General features: G+C 38.7%; 1 protein-coding gene across 1 annotated transcript; it reads right to left on the reverse strand.

Moving 5' to 3' along the window:
- Positions 1 to 1,394: 1,394 nt before the first annotated feature.
- On the reverse strand, positions 1,395 to 18,816 carry LOC130169356 (uncharacterized). The gene is given in 11 exon segments (XM_056376046.1): positions 1,395 to 5,375; positions 5,378 to 5,959; positions 8,096 to 9,277; positions 10,128 to 10,187; positions 10,277 to 10,333; positions 10,440 to 11,072; positions 12,201 to 13,235; positions 13,570 to 13,629; positions 17,347 to 17,406; positions 17,846 to 17,929; positions 18,636 to 18,816. Coding segments are annotated over 10 exon segments (5,205 nt in total). The 5' UTR covers positions 17,865 to 17,929; positions 18,636 to 18,816; the 3' UTR covers positions 1,395 to 3,858.
- Between the last annotated feature and the right edge of the window lie 1,067 nt (positions 18,817 to 19,883).

Here is a 19,883-nt window from a genome sequence, read left to right on the forward strand (position 1 = left end):
AGGAGCTGGAGGAGGGCTCACTCCGACCACATTTCTGAGCACCAGGTTAATCCGGAGAACTACACTTTCACCTTTTACCTTTCAAAACTAACAAGCTTCTGACTGTTTCCAAGACATTATGGTTTCTGTTTTATCATATTTGTAAGTACACTTCATTATTATTATTGTTATTATTATTATTATTATTATTACAATAACAAAGGGAATAATAGTACAAAGTAAGGAAATATCAAAAACGAGCTGGAAACAAACAATAGACTATAAAAAGGAGGAGGCGGCGCGGTGATGCAGTGGTTAGCGCTGTCGCCTCACAGCAAGAAGGTGCCGGGTTCGAGTCCCGGCTCGGACGCGGGATCTTTCTCTCCGGGTTCTCCGGCTTCCTCCCACAGTCCAGAGACATGCAAAATGGGGACTAGGCTAATCGGATAATCTAAATTGACCATAGGTGTGGCTGTGAGTGTGAATGGTTGTCTGTCTCTATGTGTTTGCCCTGCGATGGACTGGCGACCTGTCCAGGGTGTACCCCGCCTCTCGCCCGAAAAGATGCTGAGATAGGCTCCAGCCCCCCCGCGACCCTACTAGAGGATAAGCGGTAGAAAATGAATGAATGAATAAAAAGGAGGAATATAAAATAAAACAAATGATGATTTGGGAATGATCAAAACTATTATATTATTCATAATTATTAGAAAAAAATCCAAAATGTTGGAAGTCAAAATAAAGATACCACATAAAAAATTATTATTATTATTTCCATTCCAGTCCGATTGAGATAAAAAAAAAAAGAGATACCTGGTCAAGACATTAAAAAAAAAAAGTCTAAATAATAAATAATAATGATACTAAAATAACAAATAATGATTTTTAAACTGAGAACAATAAAACAAACTCATATGTGTACCAATCCTCAACAGGAAAATAACTAAAATAAAGTTTAAATTAAAATAAAAAAAATTTTAAATGAGGAGAGATGAAATAAAAATAAAATGAAGAGGAAAAAATTGATGATATGACAAAGTCAAAATTGTTGGACTGAAATGGCAAAATATTGTTTTGATCCCATAATTCCTTATTACATTTGAAAAGTCATTATTCTATATCTCATAATTTTTATTTAACATGAGTTTTTTTTTTGTCACTCCCAGGGCTTGCGTACATATAACCTCAATTTCCCACAATAATCATGAAATACTTAAACTCTGACTCTTTCTGAACTGCAGTGTGAAAACGTGTTAATTTGAACCTGAGATTAGGATAATGAAACAAGCAGACCACAATGAACAGCTAAGGCATTAACAGATTATTGGCCTATAAGTGAAAATATATGAGGAATAAACAGATCACGATGTTAAATATATTAGATTTTTTGCCAAATAACACACAAAAAAAAAAACACTTTCACTTTTCAAAATTTTTTATTTATGAACAATTACAGATTAATTACAGTGTGGTATATAATTCAATAATATAAGCAACAATATTTTATTTAACAATATTTATTTATCCCATATCTGTGGAGGGAAGAGCTGCAGCTGACTGTGTCACGCCCACTGTATCAGACTGAACGCTGCTTCGTTTTTTCTCCCATGGTGAGTCATCGTCTCAATAGACGATCTTTGAAGGGGGCAGCCGCTCAGACAGAGGAAGTGGAGCCGTTATGTCGGTCCGTTATCCTTACAATAAAAACTGCAATAAAACATCTGTTGTCTCTCATTATAACACGTGTGTTTTCAGCATTTATGATGTTTAATTTTATTTTGAATTATTTTGAACCATTAGTGTTAAAAATAAATAAAAAAAATAAACCAACATTCATTGTAATTTCTATCCTATCTGTTAAAATACAGTTTTGGGATGTAGCAGAAGATATTTACTCAATCACTGCATTTTCAGGTACTTGTACTGCATAATTAAAGTATAATTTAATGCTAATATACTTTTGTATTAGCATAAAACAACTTTTACTTGTACCAGAATATTTTTCTACACTGTGGTACAGCTACTTTTATTTAAGTAGAAGTTCAAATGTTTTATTATTAGAGCCAAACTTAGTTGTTTTTATATTTCCTTTACAGCACTTTGGAGAACACTTACAAAACACAGTTTCTTCATTCGCATCATCACCAATAATAATATTAATAATCACAGTAAGTTGCTGGTTTTACGTCAGTGATGATTTATTTGCCTGTAATAATCAGACCACTGTCACACTGGGCAGAGCCGTCGTCTAAACTCAGACGTTTGACATCATACATTCAGTTACAGAAGTTGTAGTTGGTGAGAAGGAGAAACTCAGAAGCTGCAGCAGATGAGGCTCTAACTGTTCTCTGTGTTTCCATAACAACAGCCTCTGATTCTCTGCTGAGCTTCAGTCAGTGACTCACTCATGTTCATCAGCTGATGTTCAACTCAACAGTGTCACCTAGTGGCTCAATGTGACACTGTCACTGGTTTTATAACAGGTATGTTACAGAGAGGAGGACTGGTTCTGCCCTGTCCCCCAAAGACCGTTAAACATCATCAGTAAAATACTAAAACACTGACTGTTATACAACATTAATAAACCTGTTATAATGTCATGTGAATATAATCTGTAGATTTAAATGATGATGTTGAATAATGAATAATGTTTAAATGTTCAAATCTTATTTTAAAAATATATCTATCTCAGTCAGAAGTCTGACTGACTTTAATTACTGACTGTAACTGTTTTATTTATTCTCTTTTCTGACTTTTCTAATTGTCTACCTGGTTGTGCATCTTAATGTAAATTTAAAAGCATTTAACTTTACACTGTGTTTATATAAACTCATGTCCACCTGTTTGTGTGAATACATTCTGTATCTGAATGTAGATTTAAATCACTGGAAATCTGTATTTCTGTAACTTTGTTATTTATTCTATTGTCATTTATTTTCTGAACTCACGTTTCTCTTGTAAATGACGTTGATCTCAATGTGACTTCCTGATTAAATAAAGTAAAGTAGCTTGAAAATAACAGGTTTTACACAAAGCATAATGACAAAAAGTTAATCAACTGAATTCAAAATTAAATTAAGTGAATTTTAAAATGGACTGGAATCTGAAATTTCTTTCAAAACGTTCTTCTTTAAATTAATACTACACTACTAATACTTTAAATTAGTCAACATTTAATTAATCAATTCATGATGGTTCTTCCAGTAAAAAAAAAAAGGATATATTTATTATAATCAAACACAGAAATCTAATGAGACAAATTTACAACAGAAAAGGGAATTATTATTATTATTATTATTATTATATTTATTAGGGAGTATTTTATCTATTGGTATAAATCATAGATGGAAAGTATGAACTTTACCTGGCAACAAGTTGTTTTAATGAAATTAAAGCCTGACACCTGAGCACCTGAGGCTCCTGTGATGGGTGACATTTACAGACACTGACACCCTGTGGTGAACATGAGAACTGCAGGATCCTTAACATCCTTAAACAGAAGAGAGCATTTGTGGTCTGTATATAACCTCCCCTCCTCTGAACTCCTGTGCTCTTTAACCTGAGTATAATTATAGTTCTCTGATAAATGCAATGAAGTAAAAAAAATAGGATGTTTTTGTACGACACAGACAAACTGGTAAAACTTAACTAATACCTTCAGATTGTACTGAACTACAGCCCTGAGTACACAGGTGTGTGGTCGGGGCTTGTTGTTTATAATGACCTGGATGCTCTTTTACTAGACTCTGTCCCTGCTTTCAGCAAAGTGGCAACTGATTCTCTGTATAATAATTCTGTTTTTGCTCATCTGATGTAACGTGATGTGATTTCTGTTTCCCCAGATCTGGACGCAGCAGCTCGGACCCTCGGTGGTTTTGCTCATGAGATGTTACAGGGTCCCTGCTGCTCATCTGGGGCCAGAAGTTTCTCTTTCAATTCATTCATTTCTCTTTCATGTTTCTTCTGCAGGTCCTCCAGCTCTTCACCGTCACCGTCTTCATCTGGCGTCGTGATTTGCTTTTTCAACTCTTTTATCTCTTCTTCATGTTTCTTCTGCAGCTCGTCCATTTTTTCTTTCTCGTTTCTTTTATTTTCTTCCACGAGTTTCTGTTTGAATTTATTCAGTTTCTGCTCATGTTCTTTCTGTAGTTCGTCCACTTCTTCCTTCTGCTTTTGATGCTGTTGGTTCATAATTATCAGTCTCCACTCGTTGATTTCTTGCTCATGTTCGATGGACAGCTTGTTCCTTCTCGTCTTCTTCTCTTCTTTACTTTGGTTCTGAAGTTCTCTGTCCAAGGATTTCATTTCTTCTTTGTGTCTTTTCTTGAATTCGTCCAGTTGTTCCTTCTCTTCTCTCCTGTTTTCGTTTGAAAGCTCTTTCATAAGGTTCTCCATCTCTTTTCTGTGTGTTTTCTGCATTGAACTTATTTTGCTCCTGTTTTCTTTCTTTCGGGTCAGAAGAAGCAGAATCAAGTCGGTCATCTCTTGTTTGTGTTTGTCCTGCAGTTCGTCCATACCTTGTTTCAGAGTCTTTTCTTTGTGTTCTGAGAGATCCATAAAGTTTTTATATTCCTCCTGTTTCTCCTGCATGTGTTTCTCATGTTGTTTCTTCAGATCCATCACTTCCTTCATGTGTTTGTCTATCAGAGCTGCAAAGTTCTCCTCTGTTTTCTCTCTGAACTCATTGAATTCTTCAGCTTGTTTTCTGGCCTCCTCCTCATGCTTCTTCTTCATTTTCTCTATTTCTGTTTTATATTTTCTGTCTATCTCTTTAAGTTTCTCTTCCTGCTCTCTTCTCATTCTGTCCTCTTCTTCTCTCTTGTTTTCAGATCTAACTCTCTCTCTCTCATATTCTTCTTGGAGCTTTCTAAGTCTTTGTTCCTCCCGTCGTCTCTGTTCATCTTCTTGTTTTCGTTTTTCCCACCACTCATTTCGTTCCTTCTCCCAGGCCTCTTGTTGTGTTTTCATCACCTCTTTAGTCTCCTTCAGCTTTTGGTCACAGATTTCCTTTGATTCTGCTTCAGATCTTATTTTGTTCTCCAGGTCTTTAATTTTTTGTTCCCACTCCTGTTGTTGAGTTTCTTCCTGTTGTTTCTTCTTCCTGTCTTCTTCTTCTCTCTTCTCCTGTTCTTTCTGTGTCTGCTCACGCTCCTTCTCTATCTTCTCCTCCATTTCCTTGAGTTGTTCATCTCTCAGTTTTCTCTCTTGTTCAGTTTTTGCTCTCTCTTCTTCCATTCTTCTTTTCATGACTTCCTTTTCTTCCTCATGTTTTCTTTCTAGTTCTTCCCTCTCTCTCTTCATCTCCTCCTTCTCCTTCAGGATCCTCTTCATTTCCTTCTGTATCGCTGCTTCAGCCTCTTGCAGCATCTCATTAGTGTAGCAGCTGCCTCCATTTCCTTCAGCATGGTGTCAATCTTGTTTATCAGCTCACTGACTTGTTTGTGGTTTTGTTCATCACGGTTATTAAACACATGGTATCTTCCTCCACAGTCAGAGATCAGCTTCTTAAAGGAATCATCACATTTATTTTTGATGTATTCTTCCATCGACAGCTTCATGTGTTCCACATCATCTCCTCTTGTGAAAAGAATGATGATGAACGACTCAGAATTCTTCCCAAAGACTTCCTTGATGAGTTTCAGTGTCTCCTTCTCCTCTGGTGTGAGTCGTCCGATCTGTAACACCAACAGGAAGACATGTGGTCCTGGAGCCAGAAGACTGATGCACTTCACCATCTCCTCATTAACTTCTTCATGAGACAAACTATTATCAAACAGACCAGGAGTGTCGAGCACAACAACAGGACGACCGTCCACTTCACCCTGTGCTTTCTGACAAAACTTGGTGACTGATGTTTGACAAATATCCGCTTTAAACTCTTCTCTTCCCAGAATGGTGTTTCCTGTAGAGCTCTTTCCACAGCCAGTCTTTCCTATCAGCACAATCCTGAGACACTCTGGACTCTGAGTCTCATCGTCACCTGTGAAATAAGAAGATGTAGAGTTACTTTAATTGCTGACAGTTTGAACATTACATAGACTGCAAGATACGGTGGGTTCGGAAAGTGTTAAGACCACTGCAATTTTTCTCACATTGCATTGTGTCACAGCTTTATGCTAAAAAAAAAAAAACAACCACATTTTAGCAAATTTAGCAAATTAGAAATTTAGCTCAGGTTCCTATAACTTCTCTTGATCATCTTTGAGAGGTTTCTGCACCTTGATTGGAGTCAACCTGTGGTGTGGATAATGCCTATCAGAGCAAAATCCATGAGGAGGAAGGAACTGCCTGCAGAGCGCAGAGACATGATTGTGTCAAGGCTCATATCTGGGAAAGGCTATAAAAACATTTCTGCTGCAATGAAGGTTCTCAAGAGCACAATGGCCTCCATTATTCTTACACGGATGAAGTTTGGAACAACCAGGACCTTTCTGAGAGCTGGCTACCCAGCCACACTGACAGTCAGAGAGAAGAGCCTTGGTAAGAAAGGAGATCAAGAACCCGATGGTCATAGCTGAGCTCCATAGATCCTGTGTAGAGATGAGAGAAACGTCCAGAAGGACAACCATCGCTGCAGCACTTCACCAATGTGGGCTCTCTCTGGACTCTCAGACTGTGAGAAACAAGATTCTCTGGTCTCATGAAACTAAGATTGAACTGTTTGGCCTCGATTCAAAGCGTCATGTTTGGAGGAAAAACCAGACGTGATACTTAGACTTGGTTGTCCTTCTGGCAGTTTCTCCCATCTCCACATAGAGAAGCAAATTAAAACAAGCAGGTCATACAAGGCAACAGAGGTAAATATTAATTAAAATCAAATATTTTTGTACTTTAGTGCAAGCAAAACCAAATGCAATGTCACAAGCATAAGGGAAATCAATGAAAAGATCTATGACAATCACGTAATCTGGGCAGTTAATAAATTCAAGTCAACTCAGGAAGAGCTCTCCGATAAAAGTATGTAGTAGGAGTAGGAGTAGTATCTCCTCAGGTAGCTTGTTCCCTGTCACCTGTAGTTTTCAGCTTTGCCTCAGTAACAACTAAACGATCTGTCTTGGATCTTGTTAAAAGGCTGGTGGCTGAGTTCTGTCCAATTAATACAGTTTTGGTTGAGGCAGGTGAAGAGGCTTTTGCAATTGTCGAGGTATGACACAATGGAAGAATGTAAAATTGTCTCTGTGTCTTTAAAAGATTTTTTGAAATATATTGGAAATATTTCTTAAATGATAAAAACAAGACTGCACAAGTTTTGTTGTGCGCCGCTCAAAACCTCAGTTGCTGTCAAACCAAAGGCCAAGATTCTTTGCAACAGGTTTGGTGTGATCCAACAGGAGACCAGCAGATGACAGGATTTGTTTTGCTCTGTGCTGGGAACCAATTAAAACATTCACTGTTTTGCTAAAGTTAAGTTGCAGAAGACTTTTTGACATCCAGTTTTTAACATCACAAAGGCAGTAATGTAGTGAATTCAGCCCTCCAGGATCAGTGGTGCCTTATGTGACACTATACAACAGGAGCAAAAGATACCATGGCAATAAATGGAGACACAGAACTTCCTGTTTGACAGGTATGAAGAGAACCATTCTGAAGCTGTGCCTGATATTCCTACCCAGTGATTCAGCCTGTCATGATCTACTCCTGTGTGACTTTCTGTTATTTCCTGTTTTATTTTGAAATCATTTTCTTTGTGTTGCACCTGTGTCTCATTATCTCCTCCTCTCCTTCCCTTTAATGGACTAAAGATTCCTTGCTGCCCTTGACTGGATTGGATTACCTGATTTGTACCGCCGGGGTCATCTCATGCTGTGATGCTCATGGGCCAGACTGAAATTTCTCAAAAATGTGATTGTGATTTTCTACTGTTGAAGAAATTTCTGGGAGAAGTATTCTTCTACGATTTTGGTCAGAAAATGAACTAACTGACAACAGACGGAGCCAAAAGATTCAATGACCCTGAGAGTAAAACCTATTACATCAACTGCACTGACATATACTGTACATATATACACAGTATCACACACACACACCCACACCCACACACACACACACACACACACACACACACACACACATATTCATATACATTTATTCAAAATTAAAATTTTATAATACTTACAAGTGACTTTGCCTTTAGTTCTCCAGTTCTCAAGTTCAGTCTGCAGTGTGATGATGTGTTTCTCTTGTTGTATGATCTTCCCTATTTGGGCATGTGCAAATGTCTCAGTTGTGTAGCAGCATGGTGAGTCCTTATTGTGTCTCATCTTTTCCACAGCCTCCAACAGCTCAGAGATCTGCTGTTTGTCCTTGACGTTGACAACAACAGATCTTCCTCCACAGCTCTGAAGCAGCTCCTGGATGTCTCCGTTCTTTCCTATAAAGTCAACAACAGCTGGAGCTGCAGGATCTGACTCCACAGTGAACAGAATCATGGTGAAGTCATTGACTGGAGAGCTGAATGAGTTCTGGATGGTCTCTAACTCTCCCTTGTCTTCATCAGTGAGGGGACCCACAGGTAGGACCAGGATGAAGGCATGGACGCCCTCAGGATCACAGAGGGAGATACACCTGAATGATTCCTTCATCACTTCCTCCTGAGGTTTTCCATACAAGGCAGGAAGCTCCAGCAGGGAAACCTGACGTCCTCTCACCTCTCCCTGATGTTTAACACACTCTGATGAGCTGGAGACTGAATGAAGCTCTGTCTGACCTAAAATGGCCTCGGCTGCTGAAGTCTTCCCTGCTCCTCTCCTCCCACACAGAACCAGGTTTAAAGCTGGTTTCATGTGTTCAGGCTCTTCAGAGAAGGTGAGGAAGGTTTCTTTGTTTTCACGCACAATGTTCTCAATCTTCTGCATCAACAGTTGGTGTTTATCTTCAGACATGTTGTAGAGTCTTCCTCCACAGTCTTGAAGCAGCTGATTGACAGTGTGTTGTGTTCCTCTCTTCTTCTCTGTCATGACGACCATCGAGTGTTTAAAAGCATCTGGACCAAACAGACTCAGGATGAACTTCAGTGTTCGTCTGTTCTCCTCAGTGAACTTTGAAGGTTTCACTAACAGCAGCAGAACATTTGGTCCAGGAGAACAAAGAGTCTCACACTTCTTCACCTCTTCTATCACTGCTTCCTCAGACAGACTGAACATGTCTGGAGCTTTCACCACTGTTAATGGTCTTCCTCTCCACGTCTCCACCTCACGTTGTTTTTGGAGACGAGAACTCAGATTCTTTAGGATGAAGTCACACAGCTTTGACTTTTTGTTGTCACTTTTTCCCACCAGAACAATCCTGAGTCCAGACACTGAAAGAAAACAGAGAAGAAATGTCACAAGTTGGAGTTGGTGTCAACAGGTGAGTGAACCTGAGTTCAGATACTAGGAAACTGCAGGTAGTTTGATGAAAACGAATCTGTCCACTGTCCATGACCTCCACATCACAGTGAAGAGGCCTGTCAATGAAGACAGCTCAACAACATCCAGAGCCTCTCTCCACTCAGGGAGAGTTTCCCCTCTGTCCTTTAACTACCTCAATGATCTGTCCCAGGAAAATGACTCAGGCTTCCTCCTCAAGTTCTCCAAACTTCAGAGTATGTGTCTGCTGAGTTCAGGAGTTGCTCACATTGGATTCATCTGTGAAACTGATTATAAGACTAGATGCTGATTCTCTACTGAACTGAAGAACATGGTTCTGAACTTGCATAGCTGTATGTGGTAACATGTATATTTCTTATGTGCATCATAAACACTCTGCACTGTAATTGGTGCAGATTCATTGTTATTCATGTTTTACTGTCTTACACATTAGGACCTAAAAAGACACTCACATGTCAGTTTATTAGGAACACCTAGCTAAAACAGATGCAGTGTAATCCAACAATCCTGCAATACTCATTTTGGAGGATGTAATTTGAATTAAATTAAGATGTCAGGTGTTTCTGTAATGTTGTCTACCCCATTCATATCATTGAGTGTAGGCAAAATAACAAAAGTACATTTTGTATTACTAATTAGTTTAACTAGGTTTACCTATTAAACTGGGACCTGAGTGAATATCTCAATCATGTTTTATAATTTTGTAGGAAGCTGATTAAAATTGGACAAAGTGAGGATTTGAAACTGAAACTTTTGTCTGATAATTATTAATTCACTTACACTGGTGGCTTGTGCTTTGGACTGATGAAGGAGTCTGTGATGTAGACCGAGGTTTCATCACTGTTAAAAAATAAAATCAATATTAATCTCAGTAAATCAACTTTCTCCTAGATCTCTAACTGATGATAATCATTTGGAAGTGTACTTACAGTTGGGGAAATAGTTTCTTGTTGAAGAGAGTAAACCTGACATGGAAAATCCTGGACCTATAACAATAAAACATAATTAACTGAAAACACCTTTAACTCAATATTCAAAGCTGATAATTGATGAGTCGTATTGATGAAATATAAAGATTGTTCCTGCACTTACCTGGAGCTTCAGCAGGATCCAGCTTGACACTGACTCCTTCTCCTTGATGACCCCTCGATGAGACTGATGGTGCATCTTTGAAAACATCACAGCTCACATGATCTCCATTGTTCCCCTTCACCACTCGATCCAGATGTGTTAACAGCTGTTGATGTCCAAGGTTCTTGTGCCACAACAACCTGGATCTACATTTTCTGATAAAGTCTCCTAATGGTGGATGTTGCATATATTTCATAATGAAACCCGGTGGCTCCTCTCTGGGTGTTGAGATCAGAACCAGTGAATGATCAAATGATTGATCACTGAAGAGTTTCAGGACTCTGCAGAGCTTCAGTTTCTGTTCCTCAGTGAAGTCTTTAGGCTGTAGAACCAGCAGGAACACATGAGGTCCAGGATCAGAGACTCTCACACAGTTTTCTATAATCTCAGTCAGTTTGTGTTCAGTGATGTTGGGATGAAGCAGATCTGGGGTGTTGATGAGAACTATGTGTTTCTCCTTCAGCTGTCCACTGACTCTCAGAGAGCAGTCTGCTTCTTCCTCAGTGTTGAACACAGTCTCTCCCAGTATGAAGTTCCCCACTGAACTCCTCCCAGACCAGCTGTTCCCCAGCAGAACAACCCTCAGCTCAGACACTGAAATGAAAATTATTCAAATCATTTAAACACAAACTTTTTACTAAATCAACTTTGAGGCAGTAAATTGTTTGTAAATTAAATTCATTATTGTATCAACTGATTAGTTACAATCAGATTAATTACCAAAGCCAATTTCTCTGATGATATTGCCTTAAACCCCCCCCCCCCCCCCCCCCCCCCCCATTGATCCAACAGCCAACACTAAGTTTGATGTTACCGTGTCCAAAAGACACAAGTATCTTTTAGTTTTTACACAACCTTTGTCTTCTATTTAATTTGTGAAGGGATCAAGGGAAACCTAATGCCTCTGAATTTAGTTGAATATTTTCACCATAGCTTCTTCTCTCCTATTGACTTTTTGAATATTATGACCAGAGACTCCACTGAACCATATAGTAAATGTTCCTTGATTGTTCAGATTGATTGATTGTCTCTTTCAGTTTAACTCCCAGTCAGGGCTGCTGCTGATTAAACCTCAATCTCCTACGTATATTTAAGACCCTTTAGACTGATAAGTAATATTCTGCAAAATCTCACAACAAAAGCAGTTTTGGTCATAAACTATAAACTCAAGTAAACTTGAGATCTGTTTCTTAATTTAAACCTGACTGGTCTGGACAAGTTCCAGCTTCCTGATTACCAGTGGTGAATGCAACACGCATAATGAATTACAAGCGTTGCTGACCTTGTTGTCTTTGCTAGCAGCTGTTGTGCAGTTAAATTCTGCAGGTTCGTAGTGTTGTCTTCAACTAACCAACTGCAGGGTAGACATTCAGCTTCCTGTTTGCTTCCTGCACATACCCAGTGTCTGTGGTCATGTAAGTATGTGTTTTCAGGTGTGTCAGTGTGGACGGAGATTATTTCTGATTCAAAGCTAAAACACTTAATTGATCGGAGATCATTCTAGTTTTAAAATGCTGTTTTAAAATGAACATGTATTAGTGTGGACGAAGCTTTGAGACGTAGGTTTGAGAAAAGCTATCTGACTTCCAGAGCCATTAAGTTCTTTACACAGCAGGAACAATACAAATAAACAGCAGATAGGACTTCAACACACCACCAACTCAGAAATACATCACACAAGTGTTAGAAACAACATCAGCATAAGAAAAGAATATGTCTTACGATGGCACTCCTCTCTGAGTCTTGTTTTCTCTTCCTCCTGTTTTAGGTTCTGCATTCGTTCCACCATGTCCTTTCTTTCTTTGTCCCAGGCCTCTCGATCTCTCTTCATCTCTTCTACAACTCTTCTACTCTGCTCCAGATTCCTCTCAGCAGTTTCCTTTTGCTCTCTTTCTGACTGAACAGAAGCTTCCAGTTTTCCTCTCCACTCCTGTTGTAGAGTTTCTTCTTGTTTTTTCCATCTCTTTTCATCTTCATCTTGTTCTTTCTTTCTCTCCTCACAGTCCTTGTTGATGTGTTCGTCTTTCTCCTTCAGCTGTTTTGCTCTTAGTTCTTTCTGCTGTTCAATTTCTCCTCTCAGTGTTTTCAATTCTTCCTCATGTTTTCTCTTCATCTCCTTCATCTCTTCTTCCTTCTCTTTCCTCATCCTCTCCACTTGTATTTTTGTGGATTCCTCTGTGTCATCAAACATCTCAGCAGTGAAGCAGCTGCCACCATTTAGCTTCACCATGGTTTCGATCTTGGTCAGCAGCTCCTGGACTTGTGTGCGGTTTGTTTCATCTTTGTTATTAAAGACCTGATATCTTCCTCCACAGTCGTTTATTAGTTGTTTGACAAAGTCGTCACAATCTTTAAGGTAACTCTCAAATGACTGATCGTCCAGTTCTTCTCCTCTGGTGAATATAATGATGGTGAAATCTCCAGACTTTCTCCCAAAATATTTCTTGATCAGTTTCACAGAGTCTTTCTCCTCCGGTGTAAAACTCCCGATCTGCAGAACCAGTAAGAACACATGAGGATCAGAGAGTCTCACACAGTTCTCCACATATTTTCCTAGTTTCTCATCAGATGTGCTGTAATGCAGCAGATCTGGGGTGTTGATGAAAACTATGTGTTTCTCCTTCAGCTGTGCTCTGACTCTCTGACAGCAGTCTGGTTCTTCCTCAGTGTTGAACTCAGTCTTTCTCAGTATGAAGTTCCCCACTGAACTCCTCTCAGACCAGCTGTTCCCCAGCAGAACAACCCTCAGCTCAGACACTGAAAACAAAGAAGTGAATTAAAAATCTTTGTGTAGACTTCATTCAAAATGCACAAGGGTCAAATGTAAATGATTACTCATTAACTCAAGTACAATTACTTGTACTTTACTTGACTTTAAGTTTTTGAAGAAAATATTCTACTTTTTACTTTTTCCTTCTGTAACATGACAATCTGTCTCTGCTGTTAAATCTTAAAACTTGGAAATTCACCAGTGATCTTTCAAATATTCACGTAAATAAAATAAAACATAACTTCAAAGCCACCAACTACAAATACTTTAATACTAGAAGTTAAAAATACAGAAGAGTAATTCAGACTCAGTTTAACTCACTCTTAGGAGGCAGATGTGGACAGCTGCTGCTGCGCTTCACTGGTTGCAGATCATCTGTCACTGTAAAGATACACAACATTGAGTCATTCACATTTAATCTTTAATTAACATGAAGCTTTTTCTGAAAGGACGTATTACTGTTGATTTAAAAAAAAAACAATTATAACATGAGACGTCTCACATTTGAATATTTCAGATTCTTTGAAGCACGTCCAGAACTGACTATACAAGGTGTCAGATTCAGTCACGTATCTAATAGAGCCTGGACCAAGAAACACACTGTTTTATTTTGAATCCAACTAAATGGTGGTTTTGGAAGAGAAAATATACAATAAAATAGACACGTTACACATTTCAAGTCTGTTTCACATTTCAAGTGTAACCAACTAGTTCTCCTGATGCCTCTTGATAATGAGGATGATGTGAGGAACACCTCAGGTACAAAAGTCTGAGAAAATGAATTCCTTCTTAAATTTAAATAAAATGAAATTCATAGTTCACAGATCTTAAAATAGGAAAAAAGACTGTAGAAATAGAAAGTGTATGAAACAACATTTGGTTGTAACTGTAAACTGCTGGAAAACACATTTCAATCATAATATCAACTGCAGTATGAAACCAGTCTAAGACTCAGCTCAGCTAACTGAGCTTCCTCTGCATATTTTGTTCTGCTCAGGTATTGTTCCATATAGTTCATCACCTTCTGTGTAGAAACCAATATAAATTATTATTATAAGTTAATATGTTACATAGAGACTTTGCATATATTTAGATTTTAACATACAAATCTATAGGGGATATAAATTATGATGCTTTGTTATAAATTAATCTACAACAGTAACTCGGTTACTAACAGAAATATTATTTATCTAAATTAACAAACTATTTTGACGCATCCAGACATGAGAATTTGCTGCTTTTCTTTTTTAATTATTTAAAAACGTTAAATGTGTTTTTAATATTTGTTGGAATATTGTTTGGACAAAACAAGCATTTAGAAGAAGTCACTTTGAACTGAATGACTGGTTTTGATTACAAAAAAAAAACTCACTTAATTGAAAAATAATTATCATTTATTTACGATAAACACGAGAAGCTTGTGCTACAGAAAATGGACCAGACTCAGTGAATAGCTCCCTAAGCTTAACATGTCCTATGATAACTTGATTTAACTATACAGACTAATGAGCAGTGATAACTAACATGTCTTTGGGGTCATCAGGTGGGAACCTCCTTTCACCAGTGTTTCGTCTAGTTGGTCCCACGACACCTCCAGGAGGCTAGACAGTGATCACTGGCGTCCCAGAGTCACTCCCCTAATGCCAGCCATCACTGCTCCTCACAACACCACTATTTTCTTTATCTTGCCTCTGCTACCACAAACAACACTATCATCAACTCTGACAAAACACACTAACAGATTAAGCAGATTCAGCAAACAAACTCCCCTAAACAATTGGAGAAAGTGGCGGCCATTTTGAATGAGGGAGGTAGAGTCAAGGAGAGATGCCTTTTGAGCTAAACTCTCCCCCGCCGGGTTAGGCTGTGCTCTACCCCCCCCCCCTACTCCCCCACTCTCCAAGACATCAAACAAACAAACAAACAATCAATCAAACTCACCTAAACAGCCAAAGACACACTACAAACCAATTCAATACAAGCAAACAATACAGGCCACCTCACCTGGACTAACCGCATGGTCTCAAAGAGGCTCACACAGGCCACACCCCCACTTAAAAACACTTCCTCTTCCTGGATTTCTTCCTTGCTTCTCCTAAGAGTCTGTCTATCCTAAGTGCTCCCCCTGCTGGGCCCCCAGCTACCATTACTTCTTCTCATCCAAATCCACTGACTGGATCTTGCTGCCTCATCTGACATGTCCTTTACAATTTTCCTCACACTCTGTCCACTTGCTCCTAACTCCCTTACCAAAGAGACAACAGACCTTGCTACAAATCCTCTACATCCTACTTCCACTGGACAAATCCTAACTTTCCATCCTCGCTGCTCTGCTTCTGCCCCTAACTCTGCATACCTGAGCGTTTTCCTTTCATATGCTTCTTCAACTAAGGCCTCCCACGGAACAGTCAGCTCTATGAAATATACTTTCATTCTACTCCTAGACCACAAGACTATATCAGGCCTTAACTTTGTAATGGCTATTTCCTGGGGAACAAGAAGCTTTCCTCCTAAATCTACCTGCATTTCCCAATCACAAGCACCTTCTAAGCTGCCTTGCCTTCTTGTTGTCTTACCAACTTTCTCTCCCTCTTGAACAAACTTGATTGCAACTTTCTTTGTTTTAGGTCCTCCTAAATTTGCCTGCCTCCGTAACTCTTCAATTCCTGCAGCTAAGCTTTTTAGAACCTGGTTATGTTGCCACGTATACCTGCCTTGCGACAGACTAACCTTACACCCTGACAGAATGTGCTTTAAAGTTGCAGTACATGAACACAATGAACATAGTGGGTCTCCATTTACCCAGAGTTTTAGGTTCTGGGGAGTTGGCAGTACATCATAAGTTGCCCCTATCAAGAATCTAATACTACTTTCCTCCATGCTCCAGAGTTCTTTCCAGCTAAGCTTTTTCTTGTCTACACCTTCCCAATTCACCCACTGTCCCTGCTTAGCCTGGGCCACTGCCTTAGCACCCCTTAATAATTCCTCCTGTCTACGAACCTGCTCCACAACTAGCTTTCTCTTCTCCTTGGGACCTGCTCTACTCCACACCGGTTTGCTTGGGCCAAGCCCCAAGCCTCCCCGGCCTATTTGGACATTACCCACAATCTCTGTATGCCTAAGCATTGCTTCTGCCTCCTGCACTGCGATTCTTGGATTCCACTTTCTCCCCTTGATTGGGTTTGGAACCACCTTACTAACTACCACATCTTTGCTCCCAGATAACAGGAGCTCTGTCCTAACCTTGGTACATTTAAACTCCTCCACTAGACTAGTTACTGGGAGCTGAAGTATGCCTTTCCCATACAGTGCCACTGTGCTTAAACATCTAGGAACACCTAGCCACTTCCTAATGTAAGAGCTAACTAATTTTTCCATTTTTTCTGCAGTGGATATTGGAATCTCATAAACAGACAGTGGCCACATCAGCCTGGGAAATAACCCGAACTGCAGACACCACAGCTTCAACTTTCCTGGAAGCCCTGATTTATCTATTCTATCCAGTCCCTCAGCAACATCCTTCCGAAACTGCACTACCTGTTCTCCATCATTCAAGTCTGCCTTGTACCACCTACCTAGACTCTTTACTGATTTTTCCCTAATTATTGGAATTTCCTCTTCATCTATTACAAACTTCCTATCACTTAACTTCCCTCTGCTTATTGAGATACTTCTAGACTTACTAGGCTTGATTTTCATACTAGCCCACTTTAAGTTTTTATTAAGTCTCTCAAGTACTCTTTTCATACATGGCACCGTTGTAGTTATCAACGTCATGTCATCCATGTAGGCCCTAATTGGTGTAAGGCGCATCCCATCCTGCCGCCTCTCTCCACCTACAACCCACTTAGAAGCTCTAATGATCAGATTAATCCAAAACAAAAATAATCCTTAATTGCCTTATTCAAAAACATTCTCCATCACTTACATAAATAATAAAACTGGATTATAAGCAATATTTAGAAACTTGTGGATTCACCAGTGAGCTGTGAGATATTCCAATGAAATAAACTAATTAAGTTGAGTTTGTACCCACCACCTGCACACACTGTAATTCTAGAGGTTAAGAATAAAATATTTTGACTCAGTTTAACTCACTGTAAGGATGCAGATGTGGACAGCTGCTGCTGCGCTTCACTGGTTGCAGATCATCTGTCACTGTAAAGATGCAAAACATTGAATTCACATGTAATCTTTAATTAACATGAAGCTTTTAATTAAGCATGAAGCGGCTCTGGTAGAGGCATAAAAGTAGAGAACTTTTGACCATTAGTTTAATACTGTATTACTATTAATTGTTATCATCTCGTCTTTGATCTTTGATCTTTTTGTTTTTATCAAAGAAAGTCACCAAACAAAGGGAACCGGCTCTACACAACCTGCAACTATTGATTAAAAGAAACTTCAATTTAGGAATGACTCAGCATAAAAATGACTTCTGCTGTCTAATCCATCAGTAAACAGGTCAGCAGGAATGTTGCAGAGATGAACATGCAGTTCTGGAGACCAAATTACTTTTAGTGCAGGAATAAGACAGAGGATATACTGTAGTTCTTTTATGGTGTTATCCTGAGTATTTAAGTCTGACTGGACTCACCTGATCCTGCTGTTGCCATGACGTCGCTCTGCTGGAAACGTCAGAGACTAAATCAGCTGAAAACCAACTGCTGGGTTTAAGAACCTGAAGAGGGAAAAGTTCAACTGTCGTCATTTCAGACATTTTAGAGCCGACTGACTGAAATCATATCACACTCTCAATACAGAGCAAAAGACTGGAACATATCTCTTTAATAATAACAATCCTTCATTTAACAGGTAGTTTCATCAACATTGTTAGCTCTTTTCACGAGACTGTCGACGGATAAACATTTACATTACAAGAGGACAGACAGGAAAGTCAAACAGATACTCTGGTTAGACACTAACACAGGCAGAAATGTTTGTCGACTATTTCCGGTCTGAACAAGAGGCTCGTTGCCTCATACTGTGGCAGTAACAGGTTGAAGCTGTTTGTTGCTCAGTTGATGAAGTTACTGTTATAAAAACAAGCTCAGTGGAAGAGAATCAAGTTGATTCAGTTTAAACATTAAAACATCAGACACCTCTAACTTCTTAAGTCAAACAATAATCAGTAAATTAAGTTTTTCTCATTTTATAGCGTCATTTTATTTCCGCCTTTCCGTCTTCCTCATTTCCAGCCTCTTCCTTCACCTCGACTTTACATTCAGTATAAAAAGCTGTCAGTCATTTACTCTCATGTACAAGTATTTCTGCGTCAGTTTAAAGTGAGAGTGAGTAAAAAGCTGTTTACTGCTCAGTTACAGAAGTTACGTTCCCAAAATGATCTGAACACAAAATCCTCCTTCGCGCCTCTGACAGACTCTCACCTGCCAGTGATTGATTATCAGTTTGTGACGAAATCCTCTGCTTTAAATCGGCTTAATCAATTCTCCCATCAGTTCGCATTTTGCAGCTTTATTCCTTCTCTTCTCTTTACGGAGATTTGTTCCTTTCCTTCATGGCTGAATTACTTGCTGCTGTCAGTCCGGCTTTGAAAGTGAAAGTAAATCTGAGAAAAAACTGCGTCACGACAAGGTGACTGGAAAAACAGGAACATTTTTATTTTAATTAGGTTTTTAGTAACATACGCAGTAACATGATTTTTATCTCTGAAACTCTAAACATCTTTTCTATATTCTTTATGCCTTATTTTCTTTCAACATTTCGATTCATTTCCTCTTATGCGCAGTTTAATTGACGTATTTAGTTTTGACATTTGCAGTAATATCTGTTTCTGTGTGGAAGAGAAAGCAAGAGTCAGTTAAGATTAAATTCATTTTATTTCACTGTTATTAAAGACTGATTAATGACTGCTCTGGAAAAACGGGGCACTATTTACATGCTGTGAATCTGTTACCAGTAAAACAGACTGGTTCCTACTGGTACTTAAATCTAGGTAGTGGAAGAAAAACTGACTTTGAAAGAAGAAAGGATAAGTAAGTTATATACTATAATAAGTATTTTTGTAAATACTGCCCACTCCGTCCTTCAGCGTCTCCTGTGCAGAAGAAAACCTGTGAGTCTGTTTGACTTCAGCCTTTAACAACAGTCCACACTGAACTACAAGGAAACACTTTATTCATGTTATAATAGTAAAGAATAAATAATAAACCAGCAAAGATTCATCTAAATTATGTCTTAATGTGACGTTCACAGTTATACAGCATCCATTCAAAACAACAAAGCATTCACGGTCTGTAATGTCAGATTTATCTCATGAGCAGTTTGAATGATTTCCAGGTTTAATTTTTGATATATGCTGCAATATTTGTTCTGTAACTTCGAACAAGCTGAATAATATCAAGATTTTTTTTTTTTTACTTTTCACACAAACATGTTCTAATATTGGAATAAAAAAGGCTCTGGTCTTTTTCTTGTCTGAAAATAATGAGACAACCATTCAGGAAAAAATAAAATAAAACAAACAAAAAAGGCAATTATTCCCGACGACACTACAGAAGAAAATGTTGTATTAAGATTCTTTACACACTGAAAAGGAGTTGTCTGAAACGGCAACACATTGCTACTGTATTACAATACTCCACCTTTTATAAAGCCTGGTTTATCACTACATA

The sequence above is a fragment of the Seriola aureovittata genome, chromosome 5 (assembly GCF_021018895.1).
Source record: "Seriola aureovittata isolate HTS-2021-v1 ecotype China chromosome 5, ASM2101889v1, whole genome shotgun sequence".
NCBI lineage: Eukaryota > Metazoa > Chordata > Actinopteri > Carangiformes > Carangidae > Seriola > Seriola aureovittata.